The 27,902-nt window shown below is 40.2% G+C and overlaps 1 protein-coding gene across 1 annotated transcript; it reads right to left on the minus strand.

Moving 5' to 3' along the window:
- Window positions 1-3,425: 3,425 nt before the first annotated feature.
- Window positions 3,426-27,298, minus strand: LOC110058888 (lysine-specific demethylase 2B-like). Its single transcript, XM_020765548.2, has 17 exons — window positions 27,145-27,298; window positions 26,806-26,941; window positions 26,646-26,724; window positions 26,457-26,503; window positions 26,182-26,354; window positions 23,322-23,428; window positions 18,191-18,284; window positions 16,945-17,098; window positions 16,599-16,714; window positions 15,070-15,771; window positions 12,503-12,589; window positions 11,987-12,196; window positions 11,026-11,217; window positions 9,646-9,693; window positions 9,312-9,341; window positions 8,868-8,906; window positions 3,426-5,971 (listed from the first exon to the last, which is right to left on the minus strand). The coding sequence occupies exons 1-17, from the start codon at window positions 27,175-27,177 to the stop codon at window positions 4,958-4,960; spliced, it is 3,261 nt and encodes a 1,086-aa protein (XP_020621207.2). The 5' UTR covers window positions 27,178-27,298; the 3' UTR covers window positions 3,426-4,957.
- Window positions 27,299-27,902: the final 604 nt, after the last annotated feature.

A 27,902-nucleotide genomic window follows, 5' to 3' on the forward strand; every position in this document is an offset into this window, starting at 1 on the left:
GCAACCAGTGGCCTACTGCTCCGGTTCTCTTTCACCAACTGAACAGCGCTATGCTCAAATTGAGAAAGAGACCCTTGCTATCGTTCACGCCTTCCACAAATTTGATCAACTCCTTTTTGGAAAGTCAGATGTGACTGTTCACAGTGATCATCAACCCCTGGAGACCATTTTCAAACGTCCTCTAGCTTCAGCGCTACGTCGTCTACAGAGCATGATTCTGGCTCTCCAGCGATACACGTTCCATGTTGAATATCGCAAAGGTTCTTCTCTTCACATTGCTGACACTCTATCTCGAGCTCCTCTTCCCATCACCTCCCATAAGCAACTTCATGATCAGCTGGTGTACCAAGTTGAGTTTGAATCCAATAATCCTGATCTCTCTGGCTTCCAAGATAACACCCTCCGAGACATCAGAACGGCAGCTAACACAGATCCTGAGCAGATCATTCTCCAGTCTCTTACCAGCAGAGGATGGCCCAACGACAAAGCTGCTGTTTCAGAGTTGGCACGACCGTACTGGCCTGTGCGTCATGAAATCACTGCTCATGATGGATTGCTCTTCAAGCAGGATCGTGTCATCATTCCCTCTTCGCTTCGTGACAGTCTCTTACACAAGCTTCATGCCGCCCACCGGGACCCTGAGTTTACTCTTCGTCACGCTCGCAGCTGTCTGTTCTGGCCAGGCCTTAAAAATCAAATTACTGACATGTGCCAATCCTGCGGTATTTGTGCCCAGCATGCTCGTCAGCATCCACGGGAGCCACTCCAACCATACCCAGTACCAACCGTACCCAGTACCAACTCTACCGTGGCAACTAGTTTCCCAGGACTTGTTTGCACTCAATGGTCAAGCTTATCTAGTTACAGTTGACCATTACAGTGGCTCCTATGAAATTGATCAGCTTCCAAACATTCAGTCTTCAGCAGTTATTCAGGCTACCAAGCAGCATTTTAGTCGACATGGAATTCCTCACACTCTCATCACAGACAATGGTGCTCAGTACACTTCTGATCAATTTAAAACATTTGTTAAGAAGTACCAATTTAATCATATTACATCTTCTCCATACTGGTCCCAGTCAATTGGACAAGCAGAAGCTGCTGTCAAATCAGCCAAGCACATTTTTCTCACAGCAGAGGAAGTGGATTTAGCCCTCTTGTCTGTCCGTAACACTCCACCTGCTGGGCACACCTATTCTCCTGCTCAGCGCCTGTTTGGACGCGCACTTCGCAGCGACCTGCCTCAGTTTCCAACTTTGTTGGAGCCTTTCACTCCTCCACGTGATACCGTAGTAGCTGATTATGTCCATCGTAAACTGCAGCAGAAAAACTCGTATGACAAACATGCAAGTGTCCCTCTCCCTGATCTTCCTCCAGGAAGCTATGTATATGCAAGACCACCACCTACCTCGTCAGCTAAATCCTGGATCCGTGGAAAAGTGGTTGGTTCTGCTGGTCCTCGGTCGTACCTCACTGACACTGGCAACAGTCAAATCAGACGAAACCGTGTCCAAATCCAGCTTGCACCACCGCAGCTCACAGGTGACTCCCCGCCTCAGGACCGGCCTGCGCCAACTCTCTCTGACAAACTGCTCTCTAATTCATTATCACCCACAGCACCTCCATCTTTGACTCCAAAGTCTTCGGCAAGTCTGTCACCAACGCCACCAAGGTCTTCAGAGAGCACCTCATCAATGCTATCTCCAGCCCCTGTAACCTCTCTGTTGCCCTCAGCTGATGACACTCCACCAGCAGCGTCCCTTTCTCCACCCAGTCCTTATACACCGTCACAGACATCTCCTGTCATTTCATCGCCCAGTTTGCCTAAGCCTCCAACTATAACGCGCAGTGGCCGAATGAATCGACGTCCTGCCAGATACTCTGACTAAAGTATGCTGGACATCAAACTTATTGTACATCACCTTTCTTGTTACAGGATCAGAATACCCGCTGTTGTAGCTTAGGACTGGATGGATCGAGAATGAGACTGGACTGGAAGAGAACACTGACATTATAAGTTTATTTTTTTATCTGTTATGTATTAGCCTTTTACATTGTTTCTTTTGAGTTCCTGTTTGAAGAAGAAAGCGTGTAAGCATGTCCCATCATGCTTTAGGACTTTTCCCATGATCCTCTGATTTGTCTCTCGCCATGTGAGCGGCCATGTTGGCCTGTGAATAAAGTCTTGTTAGAATCTACGGAGCTTGTCAACTTATTACACAACAATGGCGGCATACTTGTCTCGCAGGTGGAAAAAGAATCCGATGGGAGGGAGATGAATTGGTGACGGACAACGAAGACACGGACAAGAGCAGCTCGCTACCCTCCTTGCGGATCAATCAACATTTGGCTCACCAGGTGGGGTGGATCGATTTAGTGGCAAGAACAGTTTTGACTTTAAGGGCCATTAACCGATTCATGCGCGCGCTCGCGCGCGTTGCTAAGGAGGTGAAATTTCACTTCCGGTCACTTACGTCAGCCTGAGCACGGAAAATAAAAACAACTCAAAAACTTGCAAATTCGCATACATTTTAGATGTTTTTCCTTGTGTTTCGCAAAATGCAAAGTGAAAAAAGTACAAGCAAAGACAAAATAAGAGAAAGACAGAAAAACGAGCAAAAGAAAGAGAAAAACTAACTCCGTGTGGCTTTGTTTGATCTTACCGAAATGCGCTGGTAGTGTAAATTGCGCACGCGCTGATAGGGTAACTTCCAATAGACATCGGGCGCACTTCCGGTTTCTTTAAATGCTAAAGGAAACGCGGGTTTTCATTAAATCCAGCCTTTTTCGATGAATTTCGACTAAAGCCAAGGTTGGCAACATAGCTATGCATTCCTTTTTTGAAATCATGCTTTTTTTCAGAAAATTACGAATTTTTCAATATTTTGAAATGCTCTCAAAATCTGACCTTTTAGAAATGCAACAAAATCGATGCATAGCGTAATGAGGATTTAAATTAAAATATTAAATCAATGAAAAAAATCCCGAGAAAGTACTTTGCCTGGGAGCCTTTGCATTTTTTCTGTATTAGTCACATGACCATGGGCGTGGCCTGATGACGTCATCACTAGTGTTACTGATCATGAAAAAGTTGAAACAGGTGAAATAACTCTGAACTAACGAAAAATGATGAGGTTATGAGACTAAATTTTCCTTAGCGACGGCTCGAAAAGATCGGTTAATGGGCCCTTAAGGAGATCATGCAGTTTCTGAAGACAGTATCGTATTTTAGTGACTAATTCTTGACAAGAAATACACAAACACAAACACAAACACGTCAAATGCGGCTCTTTTTTTCTAAGAATTCGCATGATTTTTCGCACTTTGTAATTCAGTCTGCAAATTTGGATACGCTGTAACGCAAGCCTTCCTTGCGCGATCTAAATGAAAATGATAATAAACCCAAAGCAATTCGACGCACCATCGACTGTAGTTCGAGCTATTTATTACCATATTCCAAGTTTCCATTTCAACTTTAAAAAGTTCTTATTTAAAATTATCCAATTTACAAAAATTGACTTTCATACAAAAGTTAAACGCATTTGAATGAAGGTAACAGAATCAAACGCGCTTCATCAAAAGTCGACATTACAACCTTAATAACGGAACTTGAAAATTTTTACAAAGCCAGCAAAAATAATAAATGTTAATTTCAGCAAGAATACAACTGTCTGGCGGTGCATTGACTCAGTATACGTTAAACAGCAGGCCCCAGTTGTTCGAAAGGCAGATAACGTTATCTACCGGATAAATCACTATCCAGTGGTTAGGTGTTAACAAAACAAACCACGCTATCCACTGGATTGGGATTTATGCAGTGGATTGCGTTATCCGCCATTCAAACCCAGGTCTGGTGCTTCCACTTGAATTTGTTTGCAACGAATGAGACTACAAATGCACATTTTTACCAGCTACTTACAGTGTGGCCTCTGTTACAGGGACAATTGGGTAATCAAATTAAACTCCTACTGAAAACTGAAGCAGAATAGTAGATTTCAGCCACGATTCAAAGTTGAAACGTTGAAGTTCAAACTTAAACAATTTAAGGTACAGTTATTTGTTTCTACCATGCAAGGTGGTTTGGATTTCGTTGTCCACGTGGCCATGGTTATGCATTTTAAAGCATTTTTTAAAACGCGTCTCTTCACTTAGAAGTGAAAGACGTTCAGTTAAGGGTCTGTTCCTTTTATATGAGATCGGAATTGGGACTGGTGAGATTTTATGGGAGGACAAGCCAAAAAAATATGGCTTCAAAGGGAGGACCTACCGGGAAACTGTGGCGTGTAAGGGGTATACTTAACATAAAAAAAAGAAAGTTGGAGGAGGTTTAGCGGTAAGGATGGAAAAAAAGAAAACGTGGTATTCTACCCTTCGTCAGCTCTCTCTAACCTTTCATACTTGCGGGTAATATACGGTCTATTTTAACAGCCAAAACAAAGGGGGCACACAACACTGATGACGAATTAAGAAACTACCGAACGAGTGTACGAATGAGCGGGGTGTATATGGACTTCTAAAAAAATTGGACTTGAAATTTTTGCCTGCATTTGGTTGAAACAATATGCCACATTAACGCAGAACAGCGAGGGAGGATGAAGGTAAGAGAGTTAATCCTCCATTAACGCCTTGCTACCATGCCAAGGCAATCCCTCTCAAGTTAATTTTAGATCACTATATTCCGGGAGGGTCTAAAGATAGCTAATCTCGTGACGCTAATTTTAATCTCATGGACAGCCCAAGCGACACGATTTTCCTCCTCCACGAAAACATCAGCGCAACGCACGCCGCGTGGTAACATGATCCGCGGGAGAGCTGGACACTAAATCTAAAAAAAGACACTTGAGAGTCATCGCCTAAGATTAAGGCCTGTGAAGGTGAGATTAACTCGCTTCTACCTAATCCCCTCTTAGCTGAAAAACAGCTATGCCGCAGCAACGTATAAGACAGGCAGCCACAGTTACATATTTACAATAAGCTTTCCTTCCAATATCTTCAGCAAATCCTTGCGAGTTTTCACAAATTCTTGGACAGCGTCGGAAGTGACACCAGTGCAAGACCGTAGGTCAAGGCGAATAAGCGACGGAAAAAGCTTCAAAAAAGACAAGCATTTGTCAGAGAGCTTAGCACAGCCACTCAGAAGAAACTCGTTGATCGAGGCTTGGCCGCACACGCTTTCAATGTCTTGATCAGTTATTCCAGGACAGAAACTCAAATCCAGTTTCCGTAAGTCAGGGCAGTGTTGAACAAGCAAGCGAAGAGTCGATCCCGTCACGTCACTACCGGAAAGAAATAGCGTGGATAATCTACTTAGCGGGCTTTTGTTCTCCCCAGTCCCCGCGCGGGAGTCAGAATCAGGTACCAGAAGTTCTTTCATCAGCGAGTCAGTGATTCCCATGGACCAGCTTAACCCCAGGACTTTCAACCGAGGGCAGGTGACAGTTGGGAGCGCGTACACAGTAGCCTCTGTTGTACCACTCAGATAAAGTTCCCGTATTCTCGGGAGACGGTTCAAGAGCCATTGCAGTTGTTTAAAAGTGACGTTTGTCCAGCTCAGATTAAGTGTTGTGGGTTGGCGCCGCACAATCCCCTTAAGAGCAGAAGGAGTAACGGCTCTCTTTTCTGAAAGGTCAATCACAGACCATAGACGGCGATCCATACACCAGCGGTTCCACGTACGACACACGCGCATGCACACACAGAGCTCAGGTTGCGAGAGAAAGCTAAATACTGACAGCCATAGCTGACGATCCATGGCGTGACTCTGGTCGTTCTCCAAAGGGAAAGACTGGGGAGGAGGAGAAACTGGACAGGGACGAACTACGCGCTTAGGGTGAACTTCCGGCGGAGGACCAGGTGGAGGTTTGGGCACTACAACAGGACGGCGCGTACGTGAAGTAGCCACTTCATCATCGACAGCAGGAGAAGATACGTCACTTTCGTCGTCTGAGGACTCGATCTCCATTTTGTTCTTCTGCAAGGAATACAAGAAAATAATTTTAAAACGCAAGTTGGTTCGTAGGTAAATGCTGTCCTCTTAGCTGTTTTTTCGGGCAATGGGAATATTGTGCTTTATATCAGTTATCTACGAGGAAGAACAGGTTATTCAAAATCATTCGCTAACAGCTCACAAACATACAATTTTCGACAAAATTGAGATCTACGTTTTCCTGTCTGCATTACAAATCAGACGAAGCTCAAAGCGAGGCAATCTTGGACACGAGTTGCAAACTAATGTTTAGGATCTCGTTAAGCAAATTAGCTTACAAAACAATCAAACTTGATACTTAGAAATAACCATGGAAACGTATGTTAAGGAAAACAAATCACTCAATAATGGCGAGAAAATGGCGAGAAAATGGCCATGCCCGAAAATGCCTTGCTTCGGCCTCAGACAGGATTGCAGTGAAAATAAGAAAAGTCGGCAACTAGAGAATCTATAACATGGCCCCTGAGAAGGGGTCAGAGCGCCTTGTCCAGGTTTGGAGTGGCATACATGAAGTAAGTACCATCTGGAAAACACTGGGCTTAGAACAAGGCGTTCTCTCCAGTTTTCAAGCAAGACTTTACATGTTTAGCCACAAAGACGAAATGAAATTATACACATACTTAATGGCGCCTTCCCGATTTTCTGAGGCGATTGTTTTGCTGTAAGGTCATCCTGTCGATTAGGAAAACGAGTTTCGAGGTGAGTTCTTGGAAGAGTTCTTGGAAGAGTTATTTTCAGTTCCGTCCGTCGCCGAACGTACAAGACCCCTTCTCGTGGAAGCCGCACAGTCACAGAGAACTTGCAATGACCCGGCGTACGACTGTACTCAATCGCAAGACAACGTTAGGACCTTAACCAGTCATCACAAAAATGAACATTTGGAAGCGGTTATTACGATTGCTACAGTCGATTTATATCAATAGAAACAAAAAAGCAGCCAGAGCAGCATTAGAACGGAACGCGGATTTTAAAGCCCAGCCTGCTAACAAAAGGTTTCCACGTTAAAGAGACAAGTACGAACGACTCTCCTACACTCTTCGAGATCTGGTAAGCGTGTGGAATCCAGATCGGAAGGTCGTGAAACATTTTACAATCCGTGCCTCTCTCCACATACACCCAGTTGCTTAAAGGGACTGATAACGCTATCCATCGGATAGATTGCTACCCAGTAAATTAGTGGATATCGTCGCTTGTTTTGTTAACTGATCTATTCTATTTCATTTGTCAGGATGCTTAAAAGTTTATTAGCACCCATTTACACGGGTGGAGAGGGGCACACAGTGCCTTCAGACAAGGCTCGAAGTGGCCACCTACGAAGACGTTCTTATCACTCGACAGGCATTACTTTCTTCGTTGGGTAGAAGTAAGTGCATAGGAAGCTTGGTTCGAATCCGGTGCTTCCGATTCGGAGTTCAACATGATAACAATCATGTCACAGAGCCTCTCTAATTTACGATACCTTATTACAGGAAATTAACGCTTCATGAAATTAAAGTGCCTATGAAGTAAAAAATAATGGCTGCTTATTTGAAAGGCTTTTCAAAGTAGAGAAGAATGGCGTTTTCCTTTTTAGAAAATCTTTTTCTCGTTTTAGAGATATTTCCGTTTTTGTATTATGCAAACGAGAAAAGTGATGACGTCATAGGTGGTTCCACTAAATCAGTACAACACTCAATCAAGAATATCTCTAGAAGTATTAAAGCAGTGTTCTTTAAACTTGGCACAAGAAATGTACATCACAAAAGACACAATGGCACCCGTCGTGCCGTTGCCATGACAACAGTTATACTGCTGGTCCTGTTTTAATTAAGACTAAAATTCCCAGTTTTTATCTTAAACAAGGATCATACACTCCCAACAATCTAATGGGGAGAGTTAAGACAATATGGGAACCATGCGTGTTCCGAGCAAGACCCTCTGTCCCACTTTAAAAGGTTGTAAATGGGGATATTTGGTTTTTCACAGAAAGAGACTGGAGCCAAGAGTGTTGCCATGGCAACGATATAGTAGGTGTCATTTTGTTTCTTTTGTGATGTACATTCCTGGTGCCAAGTTTGAAGAACACTGCTGTAATATTTCTAGAGATATTCTTGATTCAGTATTTTATTGCTTAGGTGGAACCACCTATGACGTCATCACTTTCCTCATTTGCATAATACAAAAACGTGAATATCTCTAAAACGGAAAAAAATATTTCAAAAAAACGCCGTTCTTCTTTACTTTGAAAAGCCTTTCAAATAAGCAGCAATTATTTTTTACTTCATAGGCACGTTAACGCGAATTTTTGAAATGCGCGTTAATTTAAGTCGCGTTAATTTAAGTAAATGTTAATTTCCGCGCTGTTAATAAGTTGCGCGTTAATTTCCGCGAAGTTAATTACCACTATTTTCCCCCGAATCCGTGACACACTCCAGACATTCTTGACACAGCCAAACAGTAAATTTTATTCGCGCACTTTACATTTCACATCAATCTTTCACATTAGTAAATCGTTTACTATACTTCAACTAAATTTTGTTCCTGTTCGCTGTCAGCTTTACAGCGTTAAAATAAATTGGTTCCTGTTCTCAACAAATTTTTGGTTTTTTTTTTTTTTTTGGTGTAGCAGACGCGTTAATTTCCTTTATTGGGAAGCAAATTTACCTTCATTCGCCTAAATTTAAGTCGCGTTAATTTCAAATACGTTAATTAACACGAGGGATAATTTCCTATAGTGAGGTAGTCAGCAGAGGAATAATTGGGATAATTTGATCATCATTACAACGAACCCACTGTCCATTTAGTGATCAGATCATCAATTTTCATGATCTGAGGAGAAATAAGATTTCGACAGGTGTTAAGTGTTGGGAAAAAGAGAGAACAGACTGATCAGCTGACTTACCGAGTCTTTGTCACTCCCAACGTAACGACCTTGTTTGATCTGAAACAGCCAAGAATGGTAATAAATTTAAACGCAACTCACATACTGTACTACTTGATAGCAACAACATCAACTAAATTCTCCATACTGAGTTCTAAAAATACCATTTTTAGTCTAGACACTTCTCCTGACTTCATCAAGTTTTTAATTCTCAACACCTTCTTACTTAACTTTGTGTTGAAAAACTTAAGAGAATTCAGTGGTTAATCACTGATGGGACCCTAAACGTCCAAGGGAAAGAGTCGCTATGCCCTCTAGTCGCTATACCTTAAATGAAGAGTGACCCATAAAATCACAGACATGTTAACTTCTAATGCGAGAAGGCTCTCGTTAGCGCATCTTAAAAATCGAAACGATTCAGTGGAAAAAGGAGTAAGATTCACACTGGATATCTAGTCATTGTACCTTTTTAGAAGGTTCCTTCACTGGACTTGCCTATAATCAAAGAAACAAAAACAAACGTCAACGGACGATATTTCGCGAATCCGAAAATAATTGAAGGCAGAGAAGAAATTTCCCACTTCTTTAAAAACGTTTTTCCTAACATTTACTAGTTGTTAGCTGCACGTTGTTTCGACGTCAGCGTCCTCATCTTACAACACGACCAGGCATCACAAAATGCTGTTTTCTGTAACTTCTTTTGATATTTTTATACAAGTTTTCTCGAGTTCTTACCACTAAAATTTCTGACCAACCAGAGCACTCGTATTATCTCGGCCATTATATTATGCTTAATTACCTTGCGTTTCTTTGAAGGTGTATTAGGGAGTTCCTCAAGGGAAGGCGCCTACAGAGAGAAAACAGTTATGACCAGGCCTGAGTTACCAGTTCTACTTCGTTCATAAAGTTAAAACCCAAACGTAAAAACATACCATTACAAACAACAAATAACAATGCAACCTATATCAACAGCCCTACTTAGAAAGTGAATGAGGACGCCGAGTCCTTTCTTACGTGACCCCTTATAAGACAAAATGATACAAAACATACCCCATTCGGAGAGCAAGACAGACAAACAAATGAAATAGATGAATTTCACTCAAAATCGGGGTGACCTTGTTTTGACTCAAATCCAGCTAGAGCTTCAAATAGTCTTAAACGTGCGCTGCCAAAAGGTAAAAATTCATGGAGCCGAGTTATGTGAAAATGCTGTTTTCGTTCAAAAGTTACAATTTGACTCGCAAGAATTACTGCTGTTCTTTTCATAAATTTATTAATGTTTCAGCATTTTATGTATTTTACCATACGACCTAGGATCGACTTCCGCCGCCCTTTTGGTCCGGTCTACGTTAGTTTGGGGGAGAAGCGCGTGCTCCTCTCCCGAACAGCAGCTGGTAATCGAGCCCCCACACGACCCCTGCCTGTCTGCCTGTCTGTCTTTCTGTCTGTCTTTTTGTCTATCCGTCAGTCTGCCTGTCTGTCTGCCTGCGTCCCTGCCTGCCTGCTGAGTGCCTGCCTGCCTGCTTGTCTGTCTGTCTATATAACTACAGTCGACTCCCGATAACTCGAACCCTCGCTAACTCGAACCTCGTGTTAACTCGAACCAAAATCGATTTCCCCTGGATTTCCGTCATACGTTTACTGTAATTTTACCCTCGATAACTCGAACCTCCCGCTAACTCGAAGCAATTTTCGATTCCCTTCAGGTCATTTTCTATATAATTTTACCCTCGATAACTGGAACCATGTCTGTCAATACGTGACAAGTCAAAACAAGCAGTGTACTGTAGTACAAAACATTAAATTTATTTTAATGCAGTCGTGTGAACTTTTTCCTTTCTTTTGCATTACACAATACGTGTCAGTTCAGTTCAGGTTCCGATGGTTTCCACAAAGTGTTGCTTCTTAACTCCTTTTTCAAAATGTCAATAAATCTCTTGGCTCCCTTGAAGTGTAGTGTGCACGGTACTGACATCCCTTTCCCATCTCCACGGTTAACTGCCTTGTCAGTCACATTAAACATTGTTTTTTCTCCCTTATTTCTGGCCATTTGTTCTCAACTCCCGATAACTCGAACCCCCGACAACTCGAACCTTTTTCAATTTCCCTTGAAGGGTCGAGTTATCGGAAGTCAACTGTATGCATAAAAATGCCATCAGTGAGGTTCCCGCGTTCTTACCGTGGCATCTTTACAGCACTTAGGACACTCCCAACAGTTGTTGATCTCAGTGATCATCTTACAGCGCCCTTTATTGTCAGTCAGGCAAGATGGGTGAACAATCTCTCCGCAGAAGCGACACTCCATCAGCGGGTTCTCGTCTGTATTGACCTTGTTACACACCAAACATCGCACACAAGTAGGCAGGTTGGGCTGAAAACAACAATTAAGCAAGGAAACGATTTTGTTAGTAGGCGATCTTCGATTTCTGCAAAGCAGTTGGTTTGAGTATGTTCGAAGTACTGAGAAAAGCGTCTTTAAAGCCAGATCAAACCAGAGTATACAAGAGTCGAGTGATCACAGTTGAAGGAGGGTTTTCTTCAGCTTCCATCGACTGTTATGAGCGAATTATAACATGCGGGACACGTAATGAAGAATACACAAGGCCCCTTTCAAGGGAAAACAAGTTTAACCTGTTATCAAGCGTCTTATTTTCGTAACGGCGAAGATCAGAGCAGAATTATTTCAATACTCCATTAGGTACTAAACAAAATAATCACTTCACTCCTGCATCGGGAAAATCAACTTTTGAGACTCGGTGACAAATGATAGATCTTTCTTGCCTTATAGTTAAAGTTAAAATTGCTTTTTCTATCCCGCCGTCGCAAGTATTCAAGGACTTGTCAACAAGAGTCAAGGACTGCTGGTAAAAAATTCAAAAACGTTTTGAAGGACAAATACCTCAATTTTCAATTTTCGAGGGCTTTTCAAGGACTTTTCAATCTCGGTGCAACCAAAATTATTTAATCTTGATGGGATTTGAAGCACCATTGCTCTACCGACTAAACTACGAGACCATACAAGGAAAGGTCAGAGTAGAATAGATATTTCGATACAAGAAATATTTCACCCTTTTCTTACGACATGTAAAAGAGGATGTTTGCGAAAACATATAAAGAAAATAAACAATGATACAACATACATCTATGCATGCTCGCATTAGGCAAGACTGTTTCATTCTTCCCGCCCCGCCAAACTTCTTCATATCTTTACAGGTTCGGCACTCGCCACAGTCCTCTCGTTGGCAATTTTCACACTGCCCACATCGAGTGCGCCGGCGTCTGATTCCTGGGCCAACCTTTGTACCAAGCATTGGTCCTCTTGGACCCGTTTTCCTGGGTACTGGTTTCTTCTGTAACAGAAAAACAAGTAGACATTTTTTACTCTAAGTGTATTTTTTTTGCAATTCGACAGTAAACAAACTCCAGGGAACAAAGTAAGAGTGTCTGGGATCTAGGGCTACCATTTGTGGGTGATTGCTATTAGAAACTTTCTACTAATTAGAGCTCACTTTAAATATCCAAATGATCTCGGTGGCCAGTACGTGAATTTTCTCGAAGCCAAAGTCGAAAGATATCACCAATCAACGCCAGTGCCCAAATTAATGTTTTTAGATACCATACCATTTTATCACCTGCGCAATCTTTGCTCCCCTTACCTGTATTGGTTTGTCGATCTGTAACAGATGCTGCAACCCAGAAGCTGCTAGCTTAGGATCATCTTCCCGATGCTGTTCAAGGAGTTCCTAAATGAACAACAGCAACAGAAAGGTAAGGACAAATCTTCGTTCGAGCCTTGTGGCCCATCAGGCTAGGGGTTATGTCCGGTTTTCTTAACATGACGCGACTAGGAGTATTTCTACTCCTCCATAGATGGGATGCTTGTCCTTGGCAGGGTCGGTACCCATTTATACATCAGGGAGGAGATAGGGAGGCACTGTAAGAGTACGACACAATGACCCAGGCCAAGGCTCGACACTGGACTGCTCAATACGGAGGTCAGCCAACACTAACCACTGACCCCCCGAACACATCTACTGAAGGTCGTGGTAAGTGGATATTACTTGACACCGAGGAGAGACGAAGTAATCCTAGAGTATATATTGATATCTAGAATTGTCATAGAGTTAGGCGAGGTAAGTGTTATCTGTCATTTGAAAAGAACAATGACAAAACCGAATCCAATAATTCTGTTATTATGAATTGTAGCCAAGAACTTATGAACATAGTTTACATCAAGTTACACTGTAAGCTACGTTTTTACGTTCAATACTTAATATTTGAACAAACGGTCAATCTTACCGAATAACTTTGACATTTAACAGCTTAAATAAGAGTTCTCCCCAAAAGAGCGACCATATGTAAAAATGGCAGAAGGACAATGAATAAAACAACCCCATTTGATACGAGAAAAAAATTCAAGGATATCTGTCCTTGGACATTATCTGTTCCCCAAAGCTCACAGCTTTAGTACTGTAAGGCCCCGCAAATGATCCCGGCCTGCAAATGATCTCCGTACCGCAAATGATCCCCAAATTGTACCGCAAATGATCCCAGGACCGGAAATGATCCCCAGATTGTACCATAAATGATCCTGGACCGGAAATGGTCGCCTCGCCATAAAATTTGGAAATTTGAGGACTCAGGAATTTGGACAGTGGATTTTAAATTTATGCAATCGCTTTTTTTATAACTGCGAAACTCAGAAAACCGTGAACATTTTGATTTGATTCCAAAAGGTTAATTTGGTACTGAACTAATCCCTATAAAGTTCAGGACACGCGAAAAAACCTCAAAACCACAACCAATAGGTCACGTTCGATATATCAATATTCTAACATCGATCCGAGGCTTTCGGGTTAAAATTGCAAATTTTTTCAGTTTCCCTTGTTTTTCAATTCCCAAAAGAGACTTGGATACAAAGAAAACACCACCAAACATAGAAGGTTGTCCTGAAAGCCTTGGAGCTATGTTAGAACATTGATATATCGAAAGTGGCCTATTACCGCTGTTGTTTGCGGTTTAGTTTTCTCACGCTTAATTGGTTTTTTCCTTGCTACACAATAATAATCCTTAAATATTTCTGGTATTCACGGTTTTCTGAGTTTCACAGTAATAGTACAATATTTTGATACAACAGTTACTATATGAAACGCAAGAAAATGTGCAGTATGAACGATTTGAATGCAAATTTCACAACTTTAAAACTGATATCCAACGTTACGAAATCCTGTGTTTGAAGTTTGTAGTTTAGCTAGATCCTTCCCTGAATGACTTTACTGGGTCCGGGCCTGAGATGTATGATAACACAGGATGTTCACTGTATCCTCAAATTTGGAGACAACTGAGAATTCCCAAGTGGATTGGCTACATTTTTACTACGGTAACTAGCACGAAGGAATCCTAGAGACTTTCGTGGGAGCCTGTGGCTATCTAGGACGCAAGTATGAGAAGTGTACAGGGAAAAGTTCAAAGCGGTTAATTAGATGACCGAGGCATCTTCGAAGATTCATGTTTCTTTTTGCAGTGCGTTTCCTAAACGAAACATTTATGCAGTCGACACATGTCAATTCACTATTTTGCGCAGTATGAGAAACGTTTTTTATTGCTGCTTTTATGCCTGAGGTACTTGTCTTTTCTTCACCTAGGATAATTAAGAAAATATGTATCCATCCATAGACTTTTCATGGAGTCCACGCCATTCCTAACTTTTTGCGGTGGAATCAGTTCCGGTCCCGGGATCATTTGCGGTACAACTTGGGAATCATTTGCGGTACGGGGATCATTTGCGGGCCGGGATCATTTGCGGGGCCGTACAGTACGCTTATCTCTTGGTAGCCCTTTCTCTTATCCGAACAGATAACGTCTGCGGACAAATAATCGTAAGTACTTTCGCACCTTTGTTTATTTATCTGCAGCTCACAAAAATACTTCAACTTATTTTGTAGCATGATAACTTTAACCAGTAAGGACAGCCAAGTTCTCTATGCACAATCGTCTGTCTGAATTTTCTTCAACGATTACAAGTCGAGAGAGCTTACGGAGATTTAGCCACTTGTGAGATTTTTAACCATTTCAAAGTATTCCCGTTATTTCTTTCAACTGAATTAGCGGTAAACGCAAGAAGATGTATTGAGTTCTAATATTTTAATGATTCCTCGTTTCTCTGTAGAAAAAGGACATCCTTTCATTATTTCATTTTATTTCGACTGAAATTTGCACAAACCTCTAATCTCTCCAAAAGTCCGTAAGGATCTTCTATTTCTGAAGGAACGTTCTTTTTGGCGTGAGGCCATTCTCGGAGCCTCCCTATCAACGCAGTTAACCCATCAACCTCAAATCGAGTTAGATACACTGCACGCCACGGTGTCTTGTCTTCTTCTTCATTCGTTTCAGATGAATTCACAGCTTCATCGTTGTCGCCTTCATCGTGATTTTCGCCATTTACCTCCACCTTGGCTTCGTTTCCTTTGCTTTGTTTCTTAGGAGTTCCCTTCTTTCTGCTAAGTTCTTCCGTGTCCGTTTTTTCTTCTTTAACTTTGTTACCGGTTTTAACAGCGCTTCCCTTCTCTGCATTCTCCTGAGCTTGTCGCGCGATGGCCTCGTTTCGTGCAACTCGACTGGACCGTCTTCGCCCGGGTGTGTCTGTTTTATCGTCCTCCTTGTTTTCTTCTTGTATAGAAGCACTGGTTTTCTCATCGTCTTCTAGTACATCACTTCTAGCGGATCGTTTGCTTGCTTGTTTTCCTTTCGGGGTAACACCAGCGTCTCTTTTCTTAGCTGTGGCCGTATCCTGTTTGTTTTGATCTGCTTTTGGTGTCGGCTTTAAACCTAGTTCTTTGTTATTTCGCTCCAGCAGTCGAACATACTTGTCAGCGGCGTACCACATGATCTGCGCCAAAAATGGATAACGAAACTTGAGAGGGACCTGGAAACAAAAGCCATCAACTAGAATTAATGTACCATGATGATATCTGATATTGACATGATAAAGCGTGACAATTCAGTTGGTACATCGAATGTAGTCGTTTGGCGTCGTCACGCAACGCTACTCGTCTAAAGAATGCTTCCGTAACACTGAAGAGGACAAAATCGAAATATGAAGCCAACGTTTCTCGAACAATACTTTAAGGCGGGAGAGCAAAAAACGTATCTACAAGTTCGATTATCTAGAACTGAACTTTGTGTTTCCAAACGACTTCTCCGTTTCAAACAGGTTTCCTAGAACGAGGTTGCCCTGTGGCTCCACTGTGGTCACTCGATTATTAAGACCGAGCTATTTAAAATAAAATACTTAAGTTTAATAATTTGACCATGTTTGTAAGTGGAAACTCTTTCTAATCATGGATGTGACACCAACAACAAATTACGAGTAATGTAAAATACTGTAAACATCGAATTGCAGAAATTATTAAGGTATAAAAGTGCAAATTATAACCAACTCAATACGTAAAAGGTTCTATAAATAATCTTGACTTTGGGTTCACACAAGACAACTTGTGAACGGAATAAAGGAGCACTGAAAGTACAAGAAAAAGAAAAAGTACTCTTGTGTTTTTATCTAAACTAGAAAAGAATGTTATTTTTTATCTTCAAAAGAGTACAGAAAGCAAAGAATTTTTCAAACAAAAAGATCTTCACTCTTGAAATTTCCAGAGAAATTTTTCAAGTTCATCCTTCCTATCTGTTTCCACGCTAGCATCAAACCCACCATCAAATAAAAGAAAAAAAAGAAAAGAAAAATAACTGATTTACCTTAGTATTGTCCTCGATCTCACTGATTTTAATTTGTCTTGGAATGTTAAAACTGTGTACGAAATTTCCACCAAACACAAGCGAGTCTTCGGGAGTAAACACAGCATGGATCCAGCCTAAATAAAAACATCATAAAACCATGAAAATCAACATTGAGCTTCAAGCGCAGCAGGGTTACGCTCCGAATGTGTACGGGACAAGAACACATCAAACAAAGGCTGCGAACGACACGTACATTAATACCCTGTCCACTTGAAAACAAACGAAGGAAAGAAGGTAAACTAAGAAAGGAAAAAACGCCGGTATTTCGACTGTTAAGCAAGACTGCGTTTAGTGATGATCTCACCTGAAGGAATCAAGAATGTATCGCCTTTTTCCAAGTAAGTGCGGCAGCACTTTTCGACTTGATCGCCAAAGAAAACATTCTGTTGTTTTCCGGACAAAACCCACTGCTCGTACAAATGGAGATTCTTTTCGGTGGGTGGAATCAGCCAGAAAACCTGCAACATGGAAAACGATTTAATACAACAGGGTTATACTGACAAGGATCGAACACAGATCAGCTCTATAGGCAGACCGGCGCAGTTAGAGCAAAAGTCAGCGTAGTTGCAAGTATAAGATCACCCCCTCCCCCAGGAAACTTGAATATCATCGTAAAATATATTATACCTAAAACCTGTGTTTCTTTGATCATGCTGACCATTTTCTAGTCTCCTTTACAGCATTTTCAGTTGGATTGTCACGCAATGGAGAACAAATTGTGAGATGATCCATTAATTTGCTAAGGAACTGGATTACAAAAGTGATTTTTCGGGGGGGGGGGGGAAGAGGGGAGGGAAGGATGGAAAAAATAATCCATACAAGTAAAGGTGTTTGGAAAACAAAATCAAGCAAACCTTGCAAAAACATTTACTGCGAATGAGTGTTTCCCTTCAACTTGAACCAGAAATAAGTCAAACAACCCGAGAGATCAATGCTAAAAAGAAGAAGGACAGAGACATTCGACTCGCCCGTACCCAGACCTCCAATGAGGTAGGATTTGTTGATTGAGACTCGACCTGGTCTAAAATAAAGAGTCAAAGAGGATATTCAAGTAACACTTCATCCAGGCAACATCAGTAGGGATAGTGGAATGGGAAAAGTAACTGATTTAGGGACGTCTCAAAGTAATACACTTTGATTTTGTAAAAAGTATTTACTTTTGACTTGCAAAAAAAAAAATTACAAGTGAATGTTAGAAAGTATCGAAAAACACAGACTTTCAAAGTGTGAAACTTCCGGTCAGTTTCTTCATCTAATGTAAAATGTGAAAGAAAGGTGCCTTTGCAGAGTACTGTCCATTACATCACCACTTGCTTGTCGTTGGTGTCGTCAAAAAAACGAACTTATGACTTTGAAGTACTCGATTGGCCCGCGACTGTCATCTCTCTTCGATCATAGGGAAACGTCATGTTACTTAGCAACATCTCTGACAAAAATGCGGGCTCAAACCAGTATCAACAAGCGAATTTTCACCGAAAAATATAGATATTCCTCTAATTACATAATAAAAACAATTTGCTCTGGAATTATAACACTGGAATCGAACTAACCTTTTTTCCCCTCATGATGTGGTACCACACAGATGTGCCACCAAAGTCGATGTGAAAGTCAGTGTAACAGCCTCCTACGCTCATCAAAACGTATCTAATGACGAAGGAAATGCATCGGGGATATGATAAGTTGTCTGATTAAAGACAGGGGAAAGCGAATTAACTCTCCAGTAATTTTAAGAACTAAAATAACCCATGAATCACCTTCGGAATGTTATCCCTCGTGAAGAAATGGAACACCACACGAGGCAAAGAAAAATTCTCTTGACCTCGGAAAGAGTCGATAGCACCACAATTAAATTAGATCACTGTTACTCAGGTGTCTCAACGTACAACAGAGAGATGTGATATTTGGCCGTACTGATGACATTGGTTCAATAACCATAAAATCAGTGACCTCTCGTAAATTTTCAATTAGTTACGAACGATTTTGCTTGGACATAAATTTGAAGGGAGTGAGGCTTTTCCTTGACGGGATGTTGGGGCTTTAAAAGGGTTGGGCCTATACAAGTATCAAAGTGAAAACGTGTAATCTTGCTATTTTGTGCAAGCCAAGCAAATACAAGCTCACACGAGTTCAACAGTGATTTGTCAAGAGTGATTTGTCAAGAGTATTTTGTCAAGAGTGATTTGTCAATAGCGATTTGTCAAGAGTAAGTTGTTCTTTGTTTTTGTTTTTGTTTTTTTTCGAGGGGAGGCGATGGACTACTTTGGGAAGTCTACCTCTTCATTCTTGTTCTGGAGCAACAAAGAGAAAATTACAGTAAACAAATGGTAGCTTGATCTTCTCCACTGAACGTTACTAAAAATGTTCCTATAAACGTACCACCTGGCCTGCGTATATCCCCAAGATACCCTAGTGATATCATGATTTGTAGCTGTATACGGACACGTGTAGTCGAAGTTACTTAGAAATAACAACAGTATTTATATCGACAGCTTAATAGCATCTCCAAAGACCCAGTCCGGGATAAATGTCGTTTACGAGAGTGAAGGGTGTAAATAGGTTTTAACTGGTAGTTGTGAAATTACCCAAATTGATAATATTGATTAAGAAAAGGAGAGGTTTATTTCACTGACACCGGGAAATCTGAATACGTATTTGCCAAGACCGTGAAATTGCTGTTGTACCCCAGTTACAGTATACCAACCCTGATTTTCACTTTTTTTTTTCTCTCAATTCACGAGATTAGAAGAAAGGAGAAAGAAAACTGAATCTGTGGGACCAAGTTTTTGTTGACTAAAAGCTGAGATAAAGCCAAAATTTAAACTAAGAGTTGAGCAACTCCTTTCAGAGCCTCAGTAACGTAGAGCTAATTACCACGATGGAAAACTGTTTCATTCCAGCGTCAAATATGGTCATAATTATTAATATTGATCTCAATTCTCCTGCGTTTGCTTCATTCCTCCCCAATCCTTAGAAGGACCTATTGAACAGCTATCGCGATATGAAACAAACAGATCGCATATACTCCATATTTTGTAAAGACGTGTAATTTTCGGAATGACGATGAATGTTCCTAGTTTTTTTTTTTGAGGGGGGGGGGGGGGCATTTAGGCCTGAAATTTTGACGTCGGATTAAAGCAATTATAAAAAAAAAGTTTCTTACAAAAAAAGAACATGAAGCCAGTAATGAGGAGCCATCTAACGTGAAGAGTCAAAACGACTTTTATTATTTACTGATAAAATGTACAGCATCGTCCATTGGGCTGATCAACATAGTGAGCTCAATTCTCTCCAGCGTATTAAAGAGAAATCTCACATTATCATCTGTCTGAAATTTTTGTTTCATTTCAAAGCTGTTGCGCAAGAATTGAAAGTCGATACTTGTGCGACTGGACGTCTGTCTTATAAAAGATAAGCAAAATCATATATTTAGACCACGAGGAATAACACCAGTATCCAGTATAAATATAAACAAAACCAACCTGCCTTTTTCTTTTAATATATTTGCCCTACTGATGATGAAAAACTTTGATGTTTTCACGTTTAATTGTGCAAATCACAAGTTTCTACTTCATAGTATTTCCTTTCTTGAAGCTTTTCCCGAGTGCAAAATTACACTGCAGCTTTAACGCGGCCATCTTGGTTGGTAGGCAGACTTGTGATGTCTGGAGCAGGTTTTACAGGAATCTGATATCAACTACTTCACTGGGCTGCAGAAATTGACATTATGGCGAGAACAATCCTAAAACACAAGCTACAAGGATGAAAAAACTTCCTGGAAAACAGCAAGTGCATCTCGAAACAAGAGGTTCGAAAACAAGAGGTACCACGCATCTGGTGGAAATTTTAAGACAGGCTTTAGTAAAATGAATATACGTGTAAATTTTCAGACAAAAATTCAAACACCTGCCAAGATTTAAGGATCTTTTCAACACTGTGTCATCTTAATTCCCTCAGGTGAGATCTTTTTGCTTGTTATGTAAAGTTTCATTAAAAGAAGCGGTGTCTTAAGGAAATGAATCAATATTCTGAGGGAAGTATTCAACAGTAAAAATATTATCATGCAAGTAAAGGTTGCAATTTACGACGTGCATTAAAATGACTACCAAACCAAATGAAGATAGTGTTGCTCTTTACAAACAAAAACAATCTTTTGATGCCCTTTCGTTCTATAGTTCGTTTTGCTCAAGCGACTGAAGTTTAACAATTACTAAATTACTATTTAAAACTACTCGTGGCCATTTAAAAACTGAACATCTTCGTAATACCAGTGAGTCTAATGAGAACCGAAGATCTAACTCTTACTAAAGTGATTCTTCTAACTAAATATGCGATGAGCTGTGAGGAAAATCTCGAGTGGCGATCAAAATGTACTACCGAAGACGAAAAGCAAGCGAAGTGATCGAATTGCTTAAGAAGAGATAAAAATATATTTGTCAATATTCTAAAATTCAGATACAATGTAAGCACCTTCAAAGGCATTGTTTATAAGGAACAAAACATATGCTTCCTTCCAGCCTTGCTGGCTTGCTTTTGTAGAAAAAAGAATCCTTCCATAAAGAGGATTTTACGCTAGTACAAACCTTACCTGTAATCTTAAATTTAATAATTGATTGTTGCAATCTGCTGTCTCTGGTCCATTAAATGTATGTTGTTCAAGATTTTATTATCATATTTTTCTATGATCATGATTTCTATGTGGAAGAGAAGTATATGTTTGTAAACCAAGTTCACTTGATAAACTTGAACACTGCTTTTTCCTGCAATCCGTTTTAGTACTGATGAAATCGTTGAAAATTATGGTTATTAGATGACCTGGGACATAAAATCGCAACATCGAACTTGAAGGTCACACTATGTCGGTCAGAGTGAAAAGGTACATTTTCTTGTGATCAAATTATAAGCACTTCTCAAAAGGACTGTCGTTGGTTGAAGACAAACAAACATTTTCCTACATATTGAATCATTTAGCCCCTAAAACACGAATTTACTATTCGGATGTTTTGCGGTGTCAGTTTCTCATGCGACCAAGCTCGTGTGAATTCAAGTGGTTCTCACTTAGTTCCGTGGATAAAACTTAAATGTTCAAATTAATTGAAAGCTATTGAGCAGTACTTTAACTATCTAGTATCTTGTGCTTACATTTCTGCTAAGTGATCATTATTATTTTCTTAATTTTGAACTAAGATATATTCTACACCATATAGTCCTTCTCAAGCTTGCTGTAAACTACAGAAAATGTCTCTTCGCTTGTTAGTTTAATAGAAGGTTGTCTTATTAAGTTCTACTGATTGTTATAAAGGGAAAAGAATAATCTGGGCCATACACTAAACTAAACTAAAGTGGCTTTCTTCTAGCCAAACTTAAGTGGTACGCAAACAACACGAAATAAAACGCACGCCGAGCTTAGGCAGTCGACCATAACTACAAAATGAAAATAAACGAGCAAACTCACAAGAATTAGAACCCACGAAATACCGAACGAACAACTTCAATACAAAGAAATTCAACTTCTTGTTATTCAATTGTAAAACCGCTAGAGAAATTTCACATCTTAATCTAGTTAACCGTACAGTTGTTGCTGGGTGTTAATGATGAAACAAGCGTCTGTTTATCGTTCAAGAAACGGTCACGCAATAAAAGCGATGTTATAGAATGTAAATTTTGCCCGAAATCAAAAAGCGAAATGTCGCATCAAAAGCTCGACACAAACTCGTACATTTGGTCTGTTAATACTACGGGTAACATACAGTATATGACTTGGATACCTCTGAACGTTTGAAGGAGAAAGCTTGCCATAAATTTCGATCATGCCAGACAGAATTCAACATGAAGCAAGTTGGATCTTTTGTGCTCCGTTCATAAAATGGCGATTATGATCACGCGCAATGCAACATCTCGCGTTTCAGATGCTATCTTTACTGTACAATCGCGTTTTGTTTCGCCACGTTTTGATAAAGAAGCATCATAAACTGAGGCAGCGACTTCTAGCTGTCTTGCACTGTACATACCCGCGTTGTAAGTAAACAACCAAACGTTTGAACTCGCATACAACACAGAAATTTTCCAACTTGTGTAAATATTCATTGCGCTCAACACAAGAACGCTTGAGTTTTGTGTTTCAGTTTGGGCGATTTTATGATTTTAAGAGCTTTTTTATTTTTAAACCGTAAGGTAATCGAGTTAAGCAATCGTCTTCTTTATTGGGAAAAGTGACTTAGTATGAAAATCTGTCAGTCTAATGGCGATAACAGTCATAAGTAAATGACAGAGATAAATTCTAGATATCACACGATTCGATTACGACTTTGCCTAAAACTTTGAATTTACAAGAAAGTGATTATGGTTTTCACAAAGTACAAACTATAAGGCTTCAGTAGTTTTAACTATCATGGTCAAATTGCTCCCGAAACGGACACAAAAAATAATTTTAATAATGCAATCGATGTGTTATTGATGTAAACATGCAGTAATGCACTCAGAATTTCAGGACAAAATATGAGCGCTTTCTACTTCTAATATCACGATTGCATATATCGATCGTTAAAGATATATCTACGAAACAACATTATCACAAATTGGACTGATTTTGTCCGTTTTGTTTAGTGTGAATTGTTTGGGTGCGTGTCTGTGAACACCAGATATCTAGGATATAACAATACAGCGTATAAATTCAGAACTTACTTTCTGACTTTCGGATACTTCATGTCCGCCAAGGAGTTGGTGGAATCTCGCTGTTGGTCAATAAGATGTTGCGGCCAAACTACATTGACCCAGTCCATTGTTCGAATCTAGGAAAAAATGAAAATCTTTTCAAAGCATATTCAGGCTATAAACTTTCTAGATTTAATTCGAGATTATGACTGTAAATGGAGAATTCACTCTCCAACTACGAGCAGCCTTTTTTAATTTTCACTCTGGTAAAAACTAAACCACATAATTTGCTACGCTGAACGTATTTCAGAAATACCAGCGGTTCCTTCCGTTATTTTAAGATGAAAAGAGAACCACTCGAAAAACAACGAAAAGAAGAATATCTCTTATGACATGATTAACGAGGAAAGTCTCAATATATCACTCATTGTCTACCAAGTCGAGTTTCTGTAAAGCAGTCATTCTTGTAAGTCGTAAATCTTAATTCTACGCTCTAAACTGGCTAAAAGAAGAAAAAACTAAAACCAAAGCCTAATTATTTCTAAATGTAACTTTCCACAGAATGGTGATTGGACTGAAAGGGTTTTTGGGGGGGTTATGGAGTCGATGGTTAAACTGCTAGACACGTGCACGACTCTCCCGGGTTTTCAGCCTTGGTTTCAAACTTGTAATTGGTAAGCTGGAGGTAATATAAAACAAAACTTCAAAATCGTGTTTTAACCTACATAGATAAACATTATCTGATCGTTTTTGAGCACAATGCAGTCGAATTTACTCTGATGGTTATTTCAAGTTAATTCATCACCCTCTCGCGCCGTGGAAATGGAGTTCTGTAATCTAATTACAATTACATTCTTGCTTCTCTGTGTATGTAATTTTAGTTAACGTGCTTTACTACAGTTCAATTGATTGTTTTCATTATCTGTTTTTTACTGCTGTTTGAGCGCAACGAAGACGGTACAATTAGCAAAATAATAAAAAATGTCTGGTACAAGATGTACAAGATTACAATTTAAAGGAAGTTACTTAGTGACTTTGATCAACTTTACGATACGCCCTTTCAAACGCGGCAGGGAAGTCAGGTTACAGATTCCATATATGATCAAATTGACGCTCAAAACTAGGTTGGATGTTCTACAATGAACTGAGCTAAGATGCTAAGCACGGTCTGACCAACAAGCAAAACTCTCTAGAACTGACGTTTGACAATAAGATTAACTTTTGAAGAGCGAATTGAAACAAAATTTTTAAGTTTTGGAGTTTTGAGGCCAGTGAAGAATGCGCCCGCCTGCTCGGTTAACACCCAAATGAAATGAAGGTCATCTATAGGCACTCTAAATCAAATTCTGAAACGGTACATTGGGGAGTTCGAAAATTCTCATTTCACAGAGGCGCACTCCCTATAAACTACGGTTTTCAAGTTAAATAACTTTGTACTTCACCATGTCGTTGTAATAGTGTACCGAAATAACACCACTTTAAGCTAAAATCTCCTTTTATAAGGACTTTAGCGACCAGTAATATTGTAACTTCGTAGACTGTGTAAACCATTTCTCAATCGGGTTGTACCTAACTCTTTCACAGCTACAGCAATTAATCCGAAATCACCCTGGTATTTAAGTCGCAAACACAGTGCTATGAAAGTCAAACTCTTATAAGTTGAAAGGCATTTTAAAACCGAAATTTTCGGTTTCGTTTGATTTCTTGCGGTCTTTCACCAAAAGGTGGTGACGAGTATGCCGCCATATTTACATAACTATGGCTTCACGAGACGCTCCGTGTTTTTTGCCGATATTCAAAACCTGTTCCAGCCTTCGGCTCGAAAAACATGCCAGAAAGCCGAGACAAGCTTCATTCTCCGATAATATGTGGACACATACGAAGAACAATGTGTCAAGAGATAGATTTAACCGTAAACACACGGTGCAACTTAGACTGTGCTGATTCATTACTAAACTGAATGACGCAGGCACGTCAATGCAGGGGAACTCGACACAAAATCCAGACTTATCACGCCAAAATTGTTAAACCATTACAAGCACGTGCATTTTAACAAACATTCCCTCCAAATGGCAGGAATTTCTTGGCTGTTAGAGGCTTTCTCGGGATGGTTTTTAACGATTTCTGGTTAAATGCCCTGCAGCCAGCCACAGTCGTTGCCTCATGGTCACGGCTTCTTATTTCCTTCAACACTACACCAAAACATTTATCACAATTAAAACACCGAAACGAAACGATTTTTCACAATCAGTCTCGAAAATAAATAAATAAATGAATGAATAGACAGGGAAAATAAGTCCAGTGTAGCCTGGCTTCTGGCTGGGTTCGTTATTTCGTAGGTTTGTTTTTAAAGGGCGTGTGGATAAAACACTCTTTGCTGAGCTCTCTGTAGCTAGTCTGCTGTCCTGTGACGTGGGGGTTTAGAGGACAAAATAAAAGCTTTTTTCTCTCCGTTCTTTTTTTTTTCAGTGCACTTGGTAAAAATCTGAAAGCACAAAACAATTCAATCAAAGTGAAAAGAGGTATCTCTATGTGGATTTTCTCTGTCGTTACAAACTGGGCTCGCGACCATTGTTAACATCACCGCATAAAGTGTTGAATCGTCACTTAGAACCCGAGATATTTATCAGTCCTAAAGAGTGATTATTTTGCTGAGAAGTTTCAATGAAAAATAACAGTAACTGAATTAAATGACATTTTTTAAGCTAACACGCGACCAATAATGAAAATTATACACATGCACCGAGCATAACTGAAACACTCAAACCAAACCATGCACAGGAAGAGGAAAATAACTCAAAGAAATCAAAATAATTTCCAAAAAATAACGGGCAAGACACATTTGCTCTCAATACATTAAAAAGTCAGCTATTCTTGAAAAAATGCTCACCACTTCTGGCGGTTCCACCAAGTCCTCCAGTTTGGTATGACTAAATTCCAAGCTTATTACATTGTAAATTTCCTCTCGGTCCTCACTTGTGAAATACTTTACCCACTGTTGTAAAGTCATTTCTAGGGCTTGCTGTGTGTTCACATCAATGACATCCACCATTCGCCGAGCTCCTAACCATTGTAAACACATAGGGTAGGCATGAGACTACCATACGTTCTGTAATGTCAGTGGATGTATATTTCAACGGCAAACACTTAGATTTCAAAGCTTACCAACAAAATTCTTTACATCTTCAACACTAAAGTCTTCCCGAGGAACCCTAAAATGGTCGTAGAATTCAGAGAAATCTAAGCTTCTAGCAATCACAACTGAGAAATTTCACAAGTTATAAAGAAAATCTCGCAGAACCCTACGAAGAGATAGCTTTTTTGTTGTGATATAAACAAAATAAGCTTACGTACCGCATATCTAGTCCGTCGGGGCTTTTAATTACAACCGGTGAGGTAAAGCCATTTTCTTGAATAAACTTTAGGGTAAATTCTATGATAGCAAAACAATGCAGTAAGCAAGGAGGTTTTCAATTAAGACATTTTATTCAGCAAAGAAATTCTTGTGACCCACCATCTCCGCTGAGACGCTTCACGAAATCTCCCTCGGCAAATTTTGTACTGTTTAGCTTTTCTTCCACGCTAAATGTGCGTTTCCCTTCAATAACATCATCCGCATCGTAGTTGTAATTCCTCCGGTTCTGCTTTCTCTGTGATAAATTGAGAAAATTTTATCGACAGCAGTTAGGAGAGCGGAAAGTGATCTTTCGCGATCTACGAAGTAACGCACAACTCGGCACGTTCACAGCTCTTTCGTACACGTTGTGACGAGTAAATTACTCAATATTTACCGGCCTCGAAAAATACCACCAAAACGAAAAGCAAATCACGGTTGCAAAATAAATCTACACACCAATCTGCGCTCTCCTTCAAATTCCCAAGCCATACTGCAAGACAGGTCAGTAGAAGTCACACATGAGAACCGAAATTTCGACGCGAATGACTCCGGATATATTCACTGCTCAGTTCACAACTTGAAGAAACAATGCACCAGGTCCCTTGGGATTGCTGCAGACCATAATAATAAGGCGCGTGTGCATACACCAAGTATCTAGTGACATTACCATGGCAACTGTCACGTTTCAAAGAGGCAAATAATTCGTCTTGTAAATATGCATCTCGACCCTTCATTGCTAGGTTCCCCTGAGTATTTTAACCTGCATAAAAAGCATAACTCTCAGCCGATATAGCGCATTCAAAAGAGTTCAAGCAAAGATCAACCAGACAGATCAACCAAAGGCTTTTGCCGTGTTCTGGCTGATTTTGAATCCGTCATTCTACCATCCTGTCAAAAATTTCCTTCTTCTTCTTCTTATCATTGACCTGCCGCATGCCGTTAGACCACTTATGGTAAGAGAGGTTTCTCAGACGCCCAAGCGTGACTCCACGCGAGCCAAGTCGTTTCGCGCTCGGATGATTTTGAAAAAAATAGCATTTATGCCCAAGATGCCAAAATGCCGCAATATCAAATTCGTCGCGCGTGGAGGAGGTAGCCTTGCGTGACAGCTAAAAAGGCATGGCGGAATAGTGCCTCCGCTGAATTGGGAGACTATGGAAAAAGGTTCTGGTGCGAAAATCGAGGAAATGTAGAAATCTAATTGTTTCAATAGT

Source organism: Orbicella faveolata, unplaced genomic scaffold (assembly GCF_042242905.1).
Source record: "Orbicella faveolata isolate gen_17 unplaced genomic scaffold, um_ofav_v1 contig_47, whole genome shotgun sequence".
Taxonomy (NCBI): Eukaryota; Metazoa; Cnidaria; class Anthozoa; order Scleractinia; family Merulinidae; genus Orbicella; species Orbicella faveolata.